The sequence below is a fragment of the Pogonomyrmex barbatus genome, unplaced genomic scaffold (genome assembly GCF_055798465.1).
Source record: "Pogonomyrmex barbatus isolate J1 unplaced genomic scaffold, ASM5579846v1 scaffold6, whole genome shotgun sequence".
Lineage (NCBI taxonomy): Eukaryota > Metazoa > Arthropoda > Insecta > Hymenoptera > Formicidae > Pogonomyrmex > Pogonomyrmex barbatus.
The window spans coordinates 2,065,494-2,089,072 of record NW_028297160.1 but is presented as its reverse complement, the minus strand read 5'-3'; the positions used below and the strand labels follow the sequence as shown (position 1 = coordinate 2,089,072).

At 32.0% G+C, this 23,579-nt stretch overlaps 1 protein-coding gene across 2 annotated transcripts in view; it reads right to left on the bottom strand.

Moving 5' to 3' along the window:
* The window catches only part of LOC105427902 (uncharacterized), a 54,355-nt gene that overhangs the window by 10,557 nt on the left and 20,219 nt on the right, over positions 1–23,579 (bottom strand). Inside the window, exons 2-5 of one of the 2 annotated variants that reach the window (XM_089082313.1) lie at positions 10,172–10,246; positions 2,668–5,869; positions 1,524–1,713; positions 1,091–1,216 (exon numbers count right to left, since the gene is read on the bottom strand). In XM_089082313.1, the coding sequence (XP_088938439.1) occupies positions 1,091–1,216; positions 1,524–1,713; positions 2,668–5,869; positions 10,172–10,217 (3,564 nt within the window). In that variant the 5' untranslated portion in view covers positions 10,218–10,246. The remainder of the gene's footprint in view (positions 1–1,090; positions 1,217–1,523; positions 1,714–2,667; positions 5,870–10,171; positions 10,247–23,579) is intronic. The other variant, XM_011639893.3, reaches the window with a different exon arrangement.

Here is a 23,579-nt window from a genome sequence, read left to right as displayed (position 1 = left end):
TTATGAGTATGGACAGATGGACGGACGAATGGAAGAAGACGAATCGACAATGTAATACCTCGTAAACAGAGGTTTATCGCCGTGCAAGCGCGACTTAACAGCAGGCTACGTCAGTGAGCATAGATTTTCGCGGACCTGCGCAGCTGTCATCTTGAAATATTAGTATTTCTTGCTTCGAATCCACAGCAACGTGCCACGTGATGCGTAAACACGGCACGGCAAAAAAAAGCATGCAACGCACATTCATAATTCAAGAAAAAAATACGATAAAAAAAGAGAGCTTTGAAGAGAAGACCGATTCATATCATTTTGCGAAAATATCGAATCGATCTTGTGTTACATGCAGAACAATTTCTACGGTTTCTTTTATTCCGTGTACATGTATGTACATATAAAAGAAAATTTGAATTTTATATATACAAGGTATTTCAAAGGTCAATTGCTTGGAAGATAATTTGGGAATCCAAAAACAAGAAAAAAATTGGTATGAACACAGCTCCGGAAATGCGTTGTTTTCGAGCCATCGCCATTTTTATTTTAAAATTTCAAGTTGCTTTGCTTTCGAATTTTTTTGTCAAAATTGAAAGAAGAGATGATTTTTATAAGTTTTATAACATAATTAAAATTAAATAAAAGTGGCGATTTCCTTTAGCATTAAATAGGATGCATCAGATTCTGTAAAGATACAGCTCGCTTAACATCTCTTGGCAGAGATAAGGATTTCACAGTTGTAGGTTCTGAATAGTGCTAAAGTAACTCGTAACTTTTGATTTCAGTTATGTTGAAACTCATAAAAATTTCTTCTGTCAATTTTGACAAAAAATTTAAAAGCAAAACAATTTCAAATTTCAAAAATGGCGGTAACTCAAAAATAACGCAAAATGGCGGTAACTCAAAAATAACGCATTTTCGGATCTATGTTCAAATCAACTCTCTTTCTTGTTTTTGAGTCCCTATTCATTCTCCTGAATTATTGACCTCGATTTACGGAATATCATGTTAATTATAAATTAAATATTAAATGGTACCAATATTAATATCTTTATTTGGAATTGCTGATTGTAAAATCATTATAATATATAAAACTTACCAGAAGGCCAGCTAGTAGAACCAGGCAAATAAAGGCCACGGAGGAAACCACGACAACCGCTATTGCATTTCCGGAATCCGTTTCCGGCATCAAAAGGAACTTGTGTATCTGAAAAGAATGAATGACCTGAGGAAATTTAATAAAAATGTTCTTTCGGTATTACTGTCATTGAATATAATTTCAATTATTTTAATATGGCATATCGATCAATTGTAGCTAACAGAGAAGGAGTACTTCGTAGAAACGTCTTAAACGATAACTGAGCGTTACTCCCCAGTGAAAGAAAGATCTTCAAAGTTGATAATCGGGGAAGTTAAATTTTAAGGAGACATATGTCGAAGCAAGAGTTATAATGGACTTTTGCTGGTGTTCGACATATCCCAGCCGCAACGTTCTAATCCGCACTCGACCTTCTCCGTCGTTTTCAACTTACTCTCACTGGGAAGTTGGGAGACACCTTGTATAAACTTGGTAGAATCTTCGTCATGGCAACGTCGAACCTGCCATTCTCGTCGACAACGTAAACCAGAATCGAAGTTAGAGGAACCTCTGCGGGTGTCGGTGACGAATTCAATTCGCCACAAGGATTTTGATGGATCATAATTTGGCTCGGCAATACTTGCCTGCAAAATTAAATATTTCGTATATGTAATAATATATGACGAGTATATTTTTAATTAAATAGCTCATCCGTAAATTTTTAATGAAATTGATACAAAATGCAATATGTCCTTTATATTAAGAGAAGAATGATATTTTCTTATATTAATATATAAATACCTATATTTTCTATACAAGAAAAATAGTTTTTGCTTGGAAATACCTAAAAATTTGATCAGATACAAATCTAAAAATAATTTTATTAAATCAAAATAATTAGGACGTTTAAATTAATTACTAGAAGATTAAAAATTTTTGTAGTATTATTATCATGCTCAAATCCTACATAATAATCTCAATGGTCCAACAAAATTATTTGCAGATTTATATCTATCTAAATTTTTAGATTTTCAGTAAAATATATTTTCGGGTATGGAAAAAATTGTATTTCTCAAAAAAAGAAGAAGAGAGAGAGAGAGAGAGAGAGAGAGAGAGAGAGAAAGAGAGAGAGAGAGAGAGAGAGAGAGCAATTTTGAAAACATTAATTTATAATTACTATTTTATAAGATTAATACACATATAATTTATTTATTCATTCTTTCTATATCTACACAAAAAGAACAATTTTATTGGATTATCTAAAAACTTATTAGATATAGATTTATGATGTATGTATTATTAATATATAATAATACACACACACACACAAACACACACACACACACACACACACACACACACACACACACACACACACATTGTTAACCGCGAAAATATTTAACTATATAAAAAAATTCTTATATAATATAAATTTTCCATAAAATAATATAATGAATAGTAAAAATTAATTTTAAATATATATATATATATATATATATATATATATATATATATATATATGATATTTGATATATTCGCAATTCTAGCTTTGACAAAAATGTCACTTAAAATAATGAAGAATTTTGCAAATTACTCACTTGTCCAGTCCATCCCTGAGGACATCCGCAAGCGCTTTCCTCAAGTCTTGCAATCGAGAACAGACCTCGTGTAAAGTGCCCTCGATGACTATTTTAACTAACAAAGTGACCTCCTCCGGTGACAAGGTCTGAATACTTTCCGTTATCTCTTCCTCGGATGATTCCGTAAAACCCGCCGTACTCCAGAGTACTCTCGGCTCTAAAGTACTTGTAGCCGAAGGGCCTTTTGTTACGTTCGTTGTAGGCTGCGTTGTCCTGACACCCGTACTCGGCGGAAGTTCTGTTGCGCCTGGGGCAGACGTTTCGGTAATGTTCGTGTCAAAACTTGAATCCTTAGACTCTGAAGGATCTTCGGTGATGCCGGAGACTCCTGCGGCACTGGTGGAATCGATAACGCTTATAGTAACTTCGTTCCTCGTAAACTCCGTGTGATTATTTTGGCTCTCAGAAGTAGTCTGGATAACTGATGGACTTGTAGTTGTTTCGTTATCCGCATGGTACACATCCGATACTTTCGTCGTTGGAGTTCCGTTTTCGGTTGTCACCGGAAGTTCAGTCGATTCCTGCGACTTCGTCGTGGTGATCGCGTCCTCCGTTGAATTGTTCGTTGCGGATGTCTCTTGAATTGTCGTGATTCTCGAAGACATCGTTTGTTCTTCGAAGGTTCGTCCTTCAGTGTTCCTCTCGGTCGCGTTATTTCCCGAAGACGTTGCCTCCGTGAGACTGACGAACTCGAATTCGATAGACGTAGTTGTTGGGATCGAGGATTCGTCGGGATTTAAAGTGGCAGAGAGAGATTCAGTGGTTTGATTAACACTCAAAACAGGCTGCAGAGTGACGTTCATTTTCGATGCCGATTCTGTGGAATTCTCGAGAACCATCGGGGCGATTGTGTAGGCGTCTGCTACCGATGTCGTCGAAGTTCTGGATCTGTTCGCTTCTGTCGTCGCGTTCTTGCCTAAAGGAATCATGCTCGTGGACTCGGTAACGGCAAAAGTTGAACGAATCATCATAGCTTCTTCCGGTTCCATTTGAACATCCGTATTCAGAGATACCGTCTTAGGTGTATTCGTTTCCACGGAACGCGACGTTGACGATTCCATCGCTTCGACGGAATGTGATTTCACTTCCTTGCCATCCGGAGTCAGGCTCACTTCCGTTATTCCATTTCCAGTCACGTCATAGCCTTCGTCTCTACTTACAATCACTTTCTCCTCCTCTTTCGCACCTGGCGTGTCATTCTCGTTCGATTTCGAGCGTTTCATTTCCGTGGCCTTCGCGCTGCCATTAATAAATCCTTCCGGAAATGTTTCGTTCGTTGTTACTACACCGGTCGAGACTACCGGAATCGTTGTCACTGGCAAAAAAGGAAGGTTTTTCGTCGTCAAATTCGTAGACTCATTTACATTTGTCTTGCTCGACTTATGCTGTTGAATGCTATTCTCGATCACGACAGAAGGTTCAGTGATAACGAGCTTCTTTTCGGATTCTCCTCGTCCAATTGTATTCTCGTAAGCGGAAGTAACATCACCGTCTTCGTTTTTTAATTTCAAGCTAGCTACCGTTGTTACTTGGAATGGCTCCCTAGATTTTAGATATGGATAAGGTCTTTGATCCATCTTTTCCGTGCTATTTCGCAAGCTCTGAGTGACCAGTAATTCTCCATCAGTTCCTGTAGACATTGTAGATTTCATTTCAATATTCGGAAACTTGTTAACTCCGGAAAATCCGATAGTTCTACCTTGTGGAACTGGACTAGGAATAGATGAGTTAAGCTCTTCAAATCGTACGGTTTGAGTTGTTACTTCGGGCAACTTCACCTGGCTCTCAGGTTCCCCTACCGATTTCCATTCTTCTATATTATCTGTACTCTTAGTTGTGTTAGAAATTGAGGAGTCTACGCTTTTCTCGCGAAAATTTTCATCTTTTGCGTCAACTGCTTCTTTCTTCTTATCATAAACAGTTTCATCCTGATTGCTCAGTTCATTGATGTGAGAATCGTTCTTTGCGGTATCGTTTGTAATAGTCACCATTTTTAATATCGGTAAGTGAGTCACGTTCTTAACGATCTCTACTTCTTCTTTTGGATCCCCATGTGGTTCATTCACGCCAGTCGAATGATCCCCCGGACTGGCTTTGAAATCTTTCTCCGTCGTAGTCTTATAAAAACGATTGTAGTTCACATACGTGTCATTAATTAACGAAATGGTTCCTTCGTATCCTTTCTCATCGATGTTCTCTAAATCGAGCGCTTCTGATGCCGTCGTTCCTAAATCGTTGGCATTTTTTTTATATCCTGGGAAATTTTCACCGCGCACTGTAATTGGTTCTCGATCATGAGGCTCCACTGTACGAGCTTTTATCTCCTCTTTAAAGTCAGTCAAAATTGTATTTTTATCTTTGTTCGGCTCGATCTTCAAAAGAGCTTCCTTATCGAGCTTTATAATTTTTTCTTTCTTTTCTTCAAATTTAATAGCATCCTCGGATGTCGGGGAAAACTCTTCAACAGACTTAACGATCGATATCACTTGTTTGTTCGCAGTTGCGTCTTTCTTTTCTTCTTTAACGGAAGACTCCTTCTCCACGTCTTTAGACTCCGAGCTTTCCATAACATTCGCGATTAACTTTTCGTTAACATTATTTTCCTTTGGGGGCATAGTTTTGGTCATATTGGATATTTCCTCACGGTTGGAAGATTCCTGAACCCTGGCACTTTCTAAGTTCTTATCATCTTGCTTCGAATCATTGAAAGCTGGTTTCGCGGTCGCTATAGTCAACTCGTTCTTCCTGAAGTGTCTGAGAAGATCTTCGGAGACAACTTTTGTGCTGGTGCTTTTCCCAGAGCTTTCAGCAGCAATTTCTCCATGCCGCGACTTCCTGTTTCCATCCGACGATAAACTTTCGGATTCATCGTCCGATTTTTCCACGTGAGTTGGTACGTCGTCTTTTTCTCCGACTCGACTTGCGCTGTCGGTGATACTATCGTGTGATCTATCTTCCCTGTCATGAGTCTTCTGATTTGTCAGTTCGATATTTTTCCCATCCTTTTCTGCGAATGACCGATTTTGATGGATTGAAGAGGTTCTTGTTAGAATCGCGGATCCTTGGAGAGTCGATGCTTTTTGAGACTCCGAATTTTCCGATACAACGGATGCTTCCGTAACTTCTGCGATCGCATTGTCGAAGAGTAGCAACAAAGTACCTGAAATGACGAAGTTTAATCCTGTAACTTTATATCAATGTTTATTTTTCCTTTTAAAGGTACAATGATCATTTTCTATTTCAAATATATATTATAACTATAATGTTTTAATATTATGCTCAGAAAATTAAATAGGATCGAAAAATTTAATATGAAACATTGAGAAAATTAATATTAATATTAATTTTATCTCATAATATTTTTGAATTATCAGTGATATCCATAAGGGAATTTATCACAATGTACATGCAGGTTTACTGTCACATCTGTTATTGATTTTCTCAGTTCGAGTAATATTGAACTTTACTGCTCAGCTAATATTATCTTTTATATATATATATATATATATATAGAGTTTCTTATGTGCCTCATACAGCTCATATCCACAAACATTTGCTGATATTAATAAGTTGATTAATAACAAATTATAACTGACATGCAATTATATAGTAACTTGTGATACTTGTAATATTTGTAATTTAATAAAAATTCTAATAAATCATTAAAATTATTAATTCTGTTAAATCTATAGCAAAAAAAGTTTATTTTCCTTTCAACCATAAAATTAAATTATTATTTCCTTTTTTAAATATTTTTATATTCCAAGAGAAATAAAATTGTGTAATTTTAATAAAAAAAACACGATTAAATTACATCATTATGTTTATATCAATCATTTAATTTAATTCTTTAATTTATTAATTTATTATTAAAAGTAATAATTAATTAATTATTAAATTTATTATTTTAATTTATTATTAAATTAATTTATTATTAAAATCATAACTTTTTACAATCGATTCTAGATCAAGCAAGAAATATGAAAAAACTTGCTTCGATGAATATGAACAGTATCGCAACAAACAAGTTCGAATTTACATGAGTGAATATATTTTATTTGTTGTCAGCAAAAAGAAAACATCGTTGTAGTCATTCATCTTAAATGATCGTTTAGACTTTGTTTTTAATCTGATTCACTTTAATAGATTAAATATTTTATAGAATAAACAATTTCATAAAACGAAAATAAAGAAACATGTCGTTTGGCATTCGTTTTTTTGCATATATGGCACGCTATTTGTTTTCATTCGCTGTAATTTTGTTATCATTTGTGCAATGTAACTCGAGCCAACAGGTTAGCGATGTGACACATCCGAACGTATCATATTGTTCCTATTTATTAAGGTACGATGAGTGGATATTTATCGATTATCAGACTTTGCATTTAACACTAAAGTACAAATAAATAGACATTTTTTTGTATGATCGGTTCAATTTTTTTTACATTTTTTTCTAATATCACACACCGAATTTTTCTAATTTTAATATTTTATTAAAATAAAGATAGTAATAATTGACAAAAAATTAGAAAATTTCAAAATTTTATCATATACAAAAAAAAGATATAAATAAAAAAATAGAAATAGATAGAAATGATAGTTCGGTATTTTCAACGTTGCGGAAAAATCCATCCTTTGCAACTAACGAATTGTAAACATATCGAAATGATGGTTACACAAATTAAAAATATTTTTTGTATGATTTATTACAAAACAGAAATCAAAATTATACGACATGAGAATTGTAGATCATTTCATAATATGTTTATCAGTGACAATTATTTCTTTAAAGATAATTAATATATAAGATTTAAAAATTTATATAAAAATTTATAATGCTCGCTTTTTAGAGAAAAGAACTTTAAGAAAATTAATTAAACGATTAATTATTTGAACAGTCCTTTTTATTATTTCCGCTGTTTATGATTTCAAATTCATTATCAAAGATTCATGATTGTGTAATAAGAGATGACAATAATAATTATGTAACATAATTAAAATATCTTATTCTAAGGGAGAGGGAGAAAAAATCATGGTATGCGCGTATTCGCAATTTATTCTTTCAAAAACACTCGTTGAAAATTGTGCAATGAGTAATTTTTAGCAGTGAATTGGCTCTCAAATGTAGTATATGTCAATTATCTTCACTCCATGTAATCTCTAGTCACACGTTTGACAATAAAATGGTGAATTATGATAATAATTCGCCAGTAAATATATTCGTTTGACGCACGAAAACAGAAGTCCCGTTCGTTCATCGACAACGACAACGACTTTTCAGTGCAAAGTGCGCGATGCAATAAAAATGTGGTGTGCGTAGACGAGGCGTTTAATGGATTGAAAAACCGGTTGTCCATGGAATTATCGGCGGGTTCCTTCGGAACTATTCACGAGATTCTACGATACAGTTTGCGTTTCTGCAAATTGAAAGCGCTCGGCGCGGCCGCGAGTGCAGCGAGAGCGTGTGTTTGAATATTAAGCAGACCTCGGAATTATGCAGGGGCTTCGAGGGGGGCTGTCCCCGTGTTTTGCTGATTTATGTCGATACGGAACGACTAGTCCTCTCTGTGAGCGCTGAAGCCGAGATAAATATTTATTTTATTGGCGTGCAGATTCGCAGCCAGAGAATTTTCCACCTGATTTCTACCGCCGCAGTTTACGTCTCCGTCCGATGCATTTGCGGCGGATGCTGAAGATTTTATGGCGGAGTATCGATTCCTTGAACTTGCTTATTTTAGAAAGAAAAAAAAAAAAAATCCTCATTTACATATATGTTTTCATCCATCGCTTAAATTAACGTTTTCTTATAGTATTTGAAATATATTTTGAATTTTAAATTTTATTATTCTGAAACAAATATGATAAAAAAAATTAAATGTTTGGTCGCATTCGTGAATTCTATCGTACAGAAATTCAAATGAAAATTAAAAAGCTTAATGCGGATTTTATTTGAAATAATTTATTCTTGAAGTCTATTTCAGAATATAATTGGAATGAGGATTCTATATACAAATACAGATATAGAATATGCGTGCCTATGTACACATTTAAGTATTATCTTGTCAACAGATTATCATGTTAATGATATCTCTTTATGTAAATCCTGTATGCAGTATCTCTAGAAATAGCTATTGCGTAATATAAAATATATGTATAATAAGATATCTATACAATAGAAGTATATCGGTATTGATAAAAGAGACATTTCATCCATTAAATGTTATTTAATACTATCATTTGGAATAATTAAATTTTAATGTAGCTCAAAATTATTATACAATTATTATTTATTAATGTGTCTTATATATGTAATTATTTATTAATATTTCTTATATATTTCAATATTTTTTATTTTTCGCAAGAAGATAATTCAAACAAGCTAGGGATTTACTCATATTCAGTCATAAATCTTTTAATAATAGATGCTTCTTAACTCGTTAATTTACACGCGCGACTTCTTTAACATAATTACTGAGAATTTCCATATTATTCTCTAATCACATAACGTTTTAGTCAACAATGCATCTAAATGCATCTTCAAAAAATTAATTTTAATGTCTGTAAAATGACATGTGTGCAATTTTTTTCTTTTATTGCAATCATATGCATATCATATTAAAAAACATGGGATATTGTTTAAGTTTTTTTTCTCTGTAGTTGGGAAATACTTATACCATCTTTCTCCACACGTTGAAAACGTCATTAAAATAATTGCTCACGTTATTACCCATTGCATCACCGGCTTAGACGCACTTATCTTACGGACATTCTAGCTAATTAATTAAAGTCGCGAGAATACTATTATTGTCAGACTAACTCAGAATTCTTTGAAAAATAAATGCAAATACTTTTTATATGCAAATTGAGATATTTATATGGAATTTCTAATATATATATATATATATATATATATATATATATATATTATATTATACGAGATCCGGTTATGTGATTTGTAATCCATTTACCTTAAACAGTTTTAACTATATATGTATTATGGAATTTTATTTACTTTATATTCAAAAGAGCAAATTTAAATTGGAAAACACGTCGTCCACATTCACAGCAAAAAGATGATGTTCGTGCTGATGGAAAATTTTATTGATAAGTTACGAGTTACAGTTAACTTGCAGGCGGGTGAGTTGCAGTAGACCTAACAGTACTTGGTGCAGTCACCTCGATTGGCAGGCTTTACATCACGAGTTCACAATGCAACAGGATGCAGACAAGAGATGCTAGCCCATTCTCTTCGTCGGCAATGCCACGGTGAGCGCATTGATATGGCACGAAATAGAAATTATGCGCATAATCCGCTTAGAGCATCGTTTCTCTTTTCTTTTCGGAATAATCCGAAGCAACGTGTCTCAACATTCATTTTATATTTTTCATAAATTACAAAAAACTGTGAAATATAAAGAAAGAAATTCAAGGGCATTTTCTCTCTCAGCTATATAAAACTCACCTATACCTACTCCCAATATGAAGATGAACGTTTTTCTTCGCGTCATTTCTGACTTGTTAGGTCTCCCCGCTCGATCTGAAAGCAGAATATTTTTTTTATAAAACTGTTTGTTGCAATAAACAAATAAAACTTGCAGATAAATAGAAATTAGCCATGGCACATAGTTATTTTATATTTACAAAAAAAAATATTAGTTTTATTAAAATATAAAAATATGAAATGTTTTTTAATATTTTTTTACAATAAGCGCGAAGAAAAATTGTAAAGAAAGGTCGTATGTAAATATTTTACATTAATAGTAGTACGCTCGTCGATTGGAATTTAAGAAAAATCGATCAAGAGGAACGGATACAACTCGTTACGTCGCCCAGGCACAATTTTCAACATTGTGAGAGTAGCCTCGTTTATGAGCCTGTTCACCTTAGGGAGTATAACATAAAACTCCAGTCCGCAATGCAGCGCGGGAGCTTTATTAAAAGTTTTCATCTTGCGTTAGGAACGTTGTTCCAAAATATAGTACAGTCGGTCAAGGATGATCGGAGGTGATAGATTTGTGAGCAAGTTTCTTCTTGTTTACCGAAATATGTGTTAAAACAATTTAGTACCATCCAAATTTAATTTAGTAAAAGGAAAAACAATATAATTCCACATACATTATATTAATTAGTTAAATTAATTAATTAATTTTTATACTGCAAACTTTCAATTCGATAGTGTAAATGAAACGAAGTCGTGCTAATGTTCGATCGCAATTATTCTATTTCCATAATATGTAGGTTGATACATTCCGCTATTAAACGCCTCGTTTGCCGCACGAATACGTCTGCCGGTAGCGTGCGGATATCGTTCACTCTAAACGCCTGTAACTTTAATTGTAGAAAGTAATCGTAGAAAGTACAATTATCTATTGCCAATGTGTTTAAAAGCTATCCCAGCTAAATCGAAATATCAATTCTTTAATCGATCGTGACGTATCGCTCATGCCTCATCAGAACTCGTATCACGTAAAAGTCTGTTTTATTTTAGATGCAACCTTGGTATTATTTATAATTTCCATATCATATAACCAACCAAATCAACAAGTTAAATATCAAAAACAAATTTGAAACTCAAACATTTAAAGCTCTCTTTGAATTTATTAGATAAAATTCAAATATTTGAAAAGTTTGGGAGGAATCTTCAATGTAATAATCTCCATTTTCTTTATCTATTATATTCTGCAACAATTATAAAATTTAAAATTTTACGTTAATTTAAAATTATGAAAAAAGTGACATAAAAATTCCTTTTTAGCTTCAGTTCAACTATCAAAATTACTCGAATAAATATAACGACAGCTTCCTCTGTTAGCCTCGTAGAATCGTGCTCTCCTTTATCGTCCTTATTTCAGGACATGTCGTACTAAGCTCTGCTACTGCGTTTTCCTTATTAGTTCGGCTCCCAAGAGAGCGTGTCCAAAGTATCTATTAAATCCCGTAGATAAGTTCATGGTACTATGTCGAAGGATCGCATAAGCGACGCTTCATAAAGCGGCGCCGACAATCGGAAGTCGTAATTCCACTGCACGGGTGAAGATATAATGTAAATCCGGTATCGTAATGAGGTCTATCTACCGCGGTGCTCACGGAATTAACGGCGTGTGATTGGAGAATCTATTCGTATCACAGTTACATCAAGCAAATTTACTTTATAATACTATAAAATATTTCATAACAACGATGAATTGTTAATGTAATAAAAAATATAATAAAGCGTTAGATTAAGATCGAGATTATTGTGCATTCGCGCAAACATTTTCGTATTTTGACAATAAGTGTTGTATGTATAACTATAATTAATCGCTACATAACTATAATTAATCGCTACATCTTATCTTCATAATTTGTAAGAAAAGAAATCACGAAAAATTATTCAATTTTATTCCTTCTAGTATATGAACATTTGACAAAAAGCTATAGCGAAAAATCAATTTATGTAAAATATCAGTTTCAATCAAAATACTAAATCTTTAAATAAATATACGTTGTAATAATAAACGTTGGATTTTTATCTGCCATAACATCATACCATAACTCATGATCAAATTCAATACGTAAATAGAATATTTGAAATCAAGTTTATTTTATAACGCATTAAATCGATACTTGTATTGTCGCTTTATTCCTCAAGACACTATTGCGAAATGTTGAGAAGTGTAAAAAGATACTAATATTTTACTAATATTTTAATATATTATTAAATATTTTACCTAAATATTATTTAATAATTGTAATAAGTGATCGTTATTTCACATAAATAAAAGTTTGAAAACATAAAGATATGCAAGATTATTTGTCAAAATGTATAAATATATCGTCCATATTAGTTAAGTACGGAAAAAATTAGCCTTAATCGAGACAGATATTCTCATATAAGCAAGACTATTATTATCTTCTTAGAAAAATTTTAGTCTTTATTTGATTGAATTCATATTAATGCAAGTATAAATATTCTAAATAAATAAGAGTAATAAGTAAGAGTATTATAACCTTCATATAAGAGATCTTTAATCGTGAGTTGAGCAAAAGTGATATACTTGCATCAATACAAATTCAATCAAGACTAAAATTTTTTAAGAAAATTATAATATTCTTGTTTATATATAAGAATATTCGATTTGATTTAAGACTAATTTTTTTTCTATATAAAAATCTTCTATATATAAAAAAATCTTCTATACATATATAAAAAATAAAATAAAAAATAAAGAATAAAAATAACAAATCATTGTTTTGCAATAATTGTTTTTTCAATGATGTTTTGTATACATATTTTAAATTTTCCTTTAATTTTTAAATAAAATTTTTTGTTACCATTTTGAGATTGTGTGAGAATGTAGAATAATAGATACGTGTGAAATCAATTCAAGTAGCTGAAAACTATTATTTATATTCATTTATTAATTATTAATAAATGGGATCATTAATAATTTATTAAAAATAATAATTATAATTTCAAATTTATTTGTTTTATATTATTCTGCAACAATGTTTTTTTTATATATCGAATGTATTAAACGTCCATTTTCATACATTAAGTGTATTAAATATTTGTGATATTAATAACATTTACATGTTACATGAAATTAATAGAACGTAATATAACACATAATAATAACACAACGTAATAATAACACAAAAGTATACGTAATAATAACACAAAATTATAAATTAATGCATTTCATAAATCAGTTTTTATTATTTCAAAATTTGTTTTCGCTTTTATTAGATTTATTAATAAATCTGAAAAGTTGTTATCTAAAATTTACGTTCATTCTTAATATTTCTATGTGATATAAAAATTATTAAAAATGTAAAAATAAATATGATGATGAGCTAATTATATATAAACTATATACTAACAAAATTTGGAATTTGAACAAAGTATACAATTTTGTGATATAACAGTATCACAAGTCGATAAAATAAATAATTCAAAAATTTGAAATTATAGACGTCTATCGATTATAGACGTTTGAATTTGCGAATTCTATACCGTTTACTCTGTACTTAATTTTGTAATTTTTATATTACATTAATTATTCGTTAAGTGAATTTTAAAATTTTACTACAAATTAATATTTGTAAAAAGCGTAAACTCATTTCTCTTTCTATATTCTTCGCTTCCGAGAATGTAGAAAGAATAATAAAACTATCAAAATAAAAAATGATAAAACTATCATTCAGACAATGCAATCGTTGTCTGAACGATAATTTTATCATTTTTCTTCTTATTGATATTAGCCAGAAGATATTTGGTCCATAATAAGAATGTTTGAATCATAACAAGAATGCTTGATCCACTGACAAGAAATTGAAACAATCTTTATCATAGAGAATTACCTTTATTAATTTTTTAGGGCCCTTTCATGATATCTAGTTCTATGCTTTTTGAAAGGTAAGAAATGTTGTTACGAGCATAGAATTTCTTCCACCGCCTCTTCTTGACATTTCCAAAAATAATGATCTAAACATGGCGAGTATCATTATATGATTTTTTTAATATATTTTCTTTTGCAAATTAAAAACTCCTTTTCTATTTGACTGATCTAGATCGGGAATTTTTTTCAATGACAAATATTAGTGAATAAATTTATTAACAATTCTTTTAGTTATAGTTGTCTATATCGCATATGAAATTTAATAGTTAATAGTAAATTACATGATTAATAATTATTTATACTGATTAATAATTATTAAATACTTATTATAAAGTCATATATCTGGCGTAAAAATCATATTTTAAGTTATTATATGTATTTTGAATTCTCGTTATTTTATATTAAAACAAGATCTCTCGAATTATTTATTTATAATATATAATATGATATATAATAAAAAATCTATTACATATTGATATTATAAATTTATTTCATGTAATTCTATTTCAAATTACATTATATTTTGAAATTATATATCATTATATTATTATTATTTATTATAACATAGTCTAAATGAAAAGTAATAAATGAAAAAAATAAAACATTTATAAAAAGTAGAAAAAAAAGAACTGCCGATTATAGAAATGCTGATGATTTAATGTTGACTTATTTTTATTGAATAAGATTTTATCTTAATAAAATTAAAAATGTAATTCAATTTCAAAAATTTGATAAAAACTTAGCTTAAAGTTAAGATAAATTTAATTTCAAGAAAACAAAAGTATTTGTATAAAGAGATAAAACTGTTTATACATTTTTGTGATGATTATCACCAGGATGAAGTTAAATCATATATCAGCAGGCGTACTGCCTTGAGGCTGTAAGAAATAAGGCTCTGTAAAAGAACGCAAAAGAGATTGAAATCTCCCGGAGAATTAGCAAAGGATGCCGTCTTATTCCGCTCGCAAAGGAAAAGATGTTCTTTGATGGAAAAGTATAGAAAAATATGTCTTCTCCTTATTCGCAAGACGAGATACATAAAATATTCCACTTTGTGCTTATATCTTAAAACAACCGAGATAACGATATTTCGCACGGTGCACAGGAATAAATTCAACGCCAGAGGCAGGAGATGAATGGAGAATTCAGGAACATCTCTTCTCAATTAATTAGCATGTGAAAGGATCACGTCATCGGTTACGAGAGACATCAAAGTACACGGGTGCACTCTTAGTCATGCGAATGGAGCGCGTGTATATAGAATTCGTATATTATTGTATAATGTCTATGATGTCGCTCGCGGGGATCATTCAGGCAGTGGTACCAAAGGAGGTCGACCTCAAGGCTTGTCAATTAGATTAGTACAAGTTAAGTTGCCTCGGGGATGAAATCTAGTCTCGTCGTGCAACAGTTTCCGTTCGCTCATCGTTTATAGTTCACGATCTCTTTGTGCGCGGGCAAACAGGGAAAGAGATTTGAATGCCATCGATTCTGAATGTTTGTATGGTACTTTGTATCCCGCTGTTTGTGTCTATCGTGACCCATATAAGCCAAATATCGGACATCGAATGATATCCGGTTATTGTAACCGAATGCTTCACGGTCCGTGTTACATCGCTGCCATTTGCATATCGGTAGATGTGCCTTATTTACATTTTGCGTGCACAAAGACTAATGAAACTAATGTTAATGGTTTTTTTCCAAATTTAATGAATATATTCGCACATTTTTAGGACAATTTACATGATTGCAATTCAATACAATTCTTGAGTATCAATATTGTTGAAAATGAGTATTAAATATGTCTCACACACACGTGCATGCACACGCACATAAATAGATATGTATATATTAATCTTATAGCTGTTAATTTAAAAGAACAATAATAATAGAAGCGAATATTTTACTATGTTTTGCTGTAAAAAAACGTTTAGACGATAAAAGAAGAAAGTGTGAAAAAGATCATAAAAATGAAGAAATAATGCGCGCACAATAATAAAAAAGCTAATAGTATAACATCAGTTAACTATTTTCTAATAATTAATATCACTAAAATTACAAGAACTTTTTCATCTCTAAATGATATATTAGAATCGCTTGCACTTCTCTCTGCCATTCCTTGCGTCACGACGTATGCTGTTATTGTTTCGGCTTACGCCGTGCAGGATTAACCTGTCGCAGCCATGCAAAGCAACGGTACGCGTTTCCATTTGACGACGATTCAATGGTAGTCATTGCACGAAAAGCGAGATACATAAAGGAAGGCATTTTCCAGCACCAATCTTGTTCCCTTTGTTTCCGTTGATTGGATCGCTTTTCTGCGCTCCGTCGTGAAAAGCCTTTTTTCACTGCGAATTGGGCCACTGCGCCCCGTTCATCTCTCTGGGATGTGAAACGTATCGAGAGATAGTAGAAAGTTTAGTATAATTTTTTAAGCGCCGATGCGTTGTGCCGAGCTCTGAGTCACGACAGCGGATATCCTCCGCGTCGAAGAAATCGCCTCTTGTCGGAGAAACCATATCCTTGTATTATTGCAACATTACCTTTTTATTAAGCGAATAAATTTGTTAGAGATAATCACAAAATTTACTTTCAGATTTCAGATTTTTTTTTTAATTATATCCTGCTCAAACAACCTTGTGTTCGTGTGAAGTGGCAAAAGAATCTCAAAGTTGTTGTTAGATTCTTATAATTTTTATGATTTCCATCAAAATTTTCGTAATTTCAATATTAATTTGTTAACTAATAGAAAAGTTTATTAGAAAAATAAGACGAATATAAAAAATCGTGACGCTACAACACACGGCGATTACTAAGAGTTTAATTACGACGTAAAGGTTGCCCTTCGGGGGCTTAGACGTAGAAATTTCCAGCGGTGGAGGAGAGCGGTGAAGGAAAACGCTGCACTTTCTCCCAACTGCATGGGAGCGATGCGGTACGAAAAGCAGTTTACTAAAGCGAGAACGTGAAGCGCCACGAGTAACACCGCGTTGATTCATCGTCATAGCTGACGGAAAAGTGAAACACATTTCTAGCACATGAACCCTCTCGCCCTCCCTCCCCCCCGCCCCCCCACCCCTCCCGTGCTCCTTCCTCGCAGATGCAACGCGTCTGCAAGTGCATACATAAGCCGGTTGCACTGTGAATTCGCGTTACTCAACTTCCTTCATTTACATGCTAATAGAACTATCGGCGACTCGCGGATAGTTAAGGACTCATTGTTGCACGAAGGAGCTCGCGTAACTCGAGCGTGTAAATTTTGCTGCACTTCTCGCGTACATTTGTCGCGTACTTTCTCGTTCATTTTTCGAACAGCGCGGTGAGTATCGATCGTAAATAACGCGCGATCTGAAAAAGTAGAAGCGGTAGAAAAAGTGGGTTACGTTATACAGTTTTGCGAAAGTTAAATCTAAAATCTGTTGCCGCGAGGTTTGACGGGCGGGTTTACGTAAGTTCTAACATCTCTCATCCGTTTCTTTTGCTTAAAAGCAGCCCTTTGCATTTTGCATTTTTCAACAAAGAAAATTTCGCGGTAGGTAATTGCGACCTCGAGTGTGTTCTCGTTACCTCGCTGCAACATTCTTATAAACGGATAATAATCTTTCTGCGTAAAAACGCAATAAAGTTCATGCGAACGTTGTAAAGACAGTAAAATTTCAAAAGTTACAAATTTCTTAAAAGTATGAGGAAATTGAAAAGCACGGAGCTGCGTAAAAAGCTCATTTCGACAATAAAAAGTTTCACTTTTAACGATATTTAATGTTAACTTCTGAAAGCATTAAATTTCATTCAACTTTTACGCGCGACAAAGTTGCTTTGTGCTGCACTTTGTGCTGACTTTAAATAAAGGACGTAGCTTTTATTAGAAAGTTTCAAACTCGCAATGCATTTGTCGTGCATGCAAGAGAAGCAATATAAAAATATGTTAATCCTGTTTCAGCAAAATATACTAATTTCAGCTTAGCAAATTCGCAGGAGATACATTAATACAAATAATACAACAATAATGTTGCACTAAAATTCAATTTTAATAACAAAAGAGAGAAATTTACATTTATTCATCATTCAGTTAGCTGCAATTAAGTGCACAATTATGTACCGCAATGATTCCTCTTCCCCTCCCTCTTTAATACGACGCAGAGATTGCAATTTGTTCCGCCTCTAATTTACTTGATTCTCCCGCAGTTTCTTCGCAAAGAAACCGTATTGGATGTTTATGCTGTCTCCCCTCACAGGTAAATTTACATTCCCGCGCTGGGGGGTGCTTGACCGGGCGTCTCTGAGAAAAGACCATCGGTCTCAAGTACGGATGGCGAGTCAACGGAGCGTGACCACCTGTTCCCCCCTTTGGTGTTTCATTGTTGGCCGTAGTTGGCCGCGGCTCTTCGTGTTCCATGATATTTCGCCGGATACGGTGCACACGGCTGTACGCTCCACTAACTCTAACGTCCGTCGCGATGTCCTCGCGTTTCGCGAAGTGGGCGCTAGGGCGAAGGAAAACCAGTTCGGACCAGAACGGTGCTAACGGTTCTTTGCAATTAATATTTGCGGGGAATGTGGCGTAAGATAAAGACATTAGGATGTATCAAAGTGCACAGAGAGAGTTTCTTCCATTATAACCGTTTTGTTACAGTGCAATAATTTGAACCGCAATACTGAAAGAAATTATATAAAAGTTACATTGGCACAAGTAATAAGTAATATGATATAATAAACAGAAAAATACAAGTAACATAACTAACGAAAAATATTATTCTTGTTTATTGTTTAATTAATTGCAATTAAAACACACTATTGGACACTATTTTAATTGCCAAATTTACTAGATGCACATTTGATGCTTCAGTGATTATGTTCACTTTCGTCAAAAAATTTATATACAGCTAAATGAGCTTCTATTAAAAATTAAAAACTAAAAATTAATTTTAATTTCGGTTTAATTTACTCTTTTTGCTAATTTTTAAAATTAAAAGAAATAAATTAAATCAAGATTAAAATTAATCTGACAGAGATTAGTATTACTTATTACTATTAATAATAATATATATGTAGTCGATATTCAATCAAGTTTTGTACATGTCACATTACATGAATAAATAATTTATTTAAAATATTGTATAAGATAACTTATAATACAAATTTAAATTAAAATTCAAATCAATTTATTCCATTTCAAATAAAAAGCGATTTACACAATAAAAGAATATGGATTATTTATATATTTGAAAAAAATATATCTTTACTTTTTAATATTATTTAGAAGTTTATTGTTTATTTCTTTTAAAGTTTATTTATTTCTTAATAATAATTTTTATAATAAAAAACAAATATTATAACTACTGCATTCTGCGTTATTAAAAATTAATTTTTCCGAAATTTTATCTTTCATTAGTGAATTACACAAAACTTTTCATGGAGAAAAGCAAATAAAGAAAGCAGTGTTTAATATCATATAAAATTATACGCTTCGTAACGTTCGATTGTAAGCGTGATCCATGTTAAAGCGAAGTGTAACCTATATAAAAGTTTAACACATCTTCTGTCCAATCAGCTATCAAGATATCATTAGCATACCAGTACATATTGATTTGATTATTTACATAATTAATTCTTATCTATGTATTTCTGATTGTTACATTTTTTCAAATAAAAAGAAAAGATTATTAGTAACAAATTGTAGTAATGTAAAAATTATAATTTAATAAGATCTTTCTTTAAATTTTATTTAAATAAAGATTTATATTAAAAAAAGTTTTAAAAAAATATTTTTTTTTCTCAAATATTTTTCTGAAACTTCAATTATTGTATTTGTATATAAAATTTTAATATAATTATCTCACGGAGTGAGATAATTTGCCGTATCTAAAAAAAAATTATTGGTTATTTTAATATCATAAAAAAGCTATTTAAAAAAATTTATTGTATAAAAATTGTATAAAATTGCAAAACAAATCGTAAAACGCGAAATAAAATAAGAATAAACGCGCGACGAATACAATATATCGTTAATTTTAATTTTAATGGATGCATCACATAATCCAATTACAAGAAATCTCGGAAAAAATATTTTTCTTGTAATCCAATATTATAAAAAAAAAAAAAAAAAAAAAAAAAATAACAAATAACGGGAGACAAAAAAATGCATATCTGAACGAATCTATATTTGTACGTCGAGAAATTCATTAAATATAGATACTCCATTATTAAATATTAGAGCATATACCGATTGACATCGAGGGAGATCAGTCGTGTTTGGGATCAACGTAAAATTCTCGTTAGGGTTATAATGGTGCACTATCATTTTTTCATCAATAAAATAAAAGCAAACGGCGGGAGTGGCCGGCAAGTGTTGTCAATCGGATTCAACGTGATGCAACATGAATGTCAACCGATGACGGAATGACACCCGGATATCGATTTGCTCGTTCACGGTCGGCCTCCATTGTTTTGCCGTGTGCACCGGCATTTGTGCTCCCAGTCGCGACGAATTTGCATTAATGAGCGATTATGCGTGCACTGCATTTTATGAATATGGCTATGCGGAAACGTTTGATCGATTCATCCGCAGACGCGCTTCGAAACTGTAAGTGTAATACGAACCGGAAAAATCGAACACAGATGTTCCTTAATAGATTTCTCTATAGTGATGCAAATGATATTTCAAGGATAAGCTTGATTGCATTTGTAAGGCATTAATTAATTTTTGCAAGACAATTTGCATTTATTAGCAAATCGAGTAATTTTAATAGAAAATAAATAATATTAAATTCTTGAAAATAAATAATATTAATTCTTATAAAATATATTTAATTTAACATTTGATGATATATAATTGGTTAAAAAAATAATAAATACTTTTGTCTCTCTGAGATATATGAAAAATATTCTTACATGTTTTTTTTGCATTTTTTTCTCACAATTATTTTTCTTGTTTCATTAATATATTTAAATTTTTTTTTTAATTCCTTAAAACAGATAAAAATTACCCTCCCGCCCTCTCCCATTTTAATGCATTTGAAATACTTTTTATTTCCTTTCATTGGATTTCCATCTTTAGATCTATTAAGTTTAAGACAATGAAACTTTTTCATTAAACATCGAAAGAATTTTTTTTCGATTGAAGGCAACATCGAATGTTTCCTATCGATCGTACTTCAGGCGAGGAAACGACAATCGTGCTATTTTCCGGTTCGTTTGGCAACGCCACTAAGGAAACACATTACGTCACTCTCTAAAACGTTGTAATGATTATCCTCTTTATTGGCTGAAACGTCGAAGAAGCGCATCCACCGCCTTCGTATTTACTCAACTGCCGTTGCGTACTGTTTCTGTTCCGACTGCTAAATCCACGTTAAAGTTAATCGAACCACAACACTCGATTGCAATTACGAGTGGCCCGTTAACTGTTCCAAAAGTTTTTAATCGAGTACCACATTTAAACAGATGTTCTAAATCTTACGAAAGTCTATCGCAATTTTTTTCTTTTTATTGAACAAAATCACTTGCTAATAGTTCGCTTCGCGAGTAACATTTCCATGAAATAAAATTCCCAATTTAAGAAATCAGCAATTACATTAATATACCACGTCTTGCTAACTTTACTAATCTTATAGATAATAAGATTGATAATAAGCGCCAAAATAAAAAAAAGTGTACATATTTGGGAATTAACTTTTTAATTAGTTGAAATACGCTTATATAAAAAATATACTTATATAAATCATATGCTTATATTTATATTTGCGATATTTCATATGTGCATTAAAGTATGCAGAAAAATAAAACGCGGAATCCACGCGATTTCCAAATCATATCTATTAAATTTTAATGTTATCCAAATAATTGGAGCTATTGAAAGATAATTAATCTTTTATAGAGATAATAATTTCATAACGTGTTCGCAGCCAATCGCGAAGCGATTTGAATTGCGGTCTTAAACATTCATGCGAATTATTCGTTGCTAAATTATAATCAAAGATATATTCATCGTGACGATAAATGCTATCGCGTTATCAGATAATTACTGATATCACGATATCGAGAACATATCAGGTTGCGCATGGTTTAGCCTGATTTGCTCCGAACGACGTCTCGGCTGTTCTATTTTTTTTAAATCACCATACTATTTGTCCGGTGCTTTTGTTGCCTTTAAGCGGATTGAATCATTTCGTAGACCCGTCACGCCACGATGAGCCTTGCATCAGCATCATGCGTAGATACCATGAATAACGAAGTGCGAATACGAGTGCCCAATTATCCAATAACGAGTTACGGCCTTGTCTTGCGTTGCCGAACAATGACGTCCCATTACGGTCTCCTAATTTGTTTGTTATTGGTGGTTGGGCACTGTGTCGCGCGAGTATGTTTGTTTCGGATGCGCTAGAGAAATACATCAAATTTCTTACACAAATCACACATAAGTACAAATATATCTAAATTCCACGTATTATTCAGTTTGCGCACCTCTGAGATAACGGAATTGAAACTGTAAGATATTACGTACATTTATATGATATTAATTTATTTAGATAGTTTCTAAAATTCAAATATCAAAAGTGAGCAACGCATAAACATAATATTATTAAATCATTTAAATATAACGTCAAAATATAAAATTTTTAACACTTGAAGCATTGATAAGTTTCAATATTATGAGACATTGAGGATTTAAACAAAAATAATTTTCATCAAAATAAAATTTTATAAATTAATTTTACAATTTTGTAATTTGACACAAACATAAGCAAAATTTTTATATTTTTTTTATTTAAAAAATATAACTTACATAAAATAATATAAATTTTATCTTTATATTTACCAATGTTTCGTTAAATATAAAAAAGCATTGAAAAATTAAATTATACATATAAATATTCCATTATTATTTTATTTTATTTTAAATATTCCATTATATTATTTTTATTTAAAATTATGTAAGATTTTAATTTTATCGCTCTGTTAATGCGTATTTGTGCATTTATTTCCCTGTTATTATCTCTTTCGCTTTTCGTGCTACTGTTAATTAGAAGTGCAAGAGTGTAATACGATCTCACGTAAGGCCGGCATGTTCATTGTGTCATAGGCGAGTAACGTCACTCGCGTCGCGCGAAAGCAAATTGCAAAATAGCGATGGGGACCGCGAATTACCATCACGAGGAGGGCATTGTTCGCGCGAAGCCGACACAACGACGTTTCTCCGTGGAAAATGTTCCCAGGATGTTTCCGCAGGCATGAATCGGGTGATTAATCGCAACGTGTCTCGTCATTGTCACTAGGTACCCTTTGTTTGATAATGCCTGACATTCGCGTTTATTGCCACATTGGCAACCTCCACTCGTTGGGTATATAAAAGACAATTGGCAATTAGAAATTGTTCCGAATAAGATCGTTAAAGTAAGCATCGTAAATCATGCTAATGTCTATTTTTAGAGGAGACATTTACAATGTCTCCTCTATATATGTATGTATGTGTATATATATATATATATA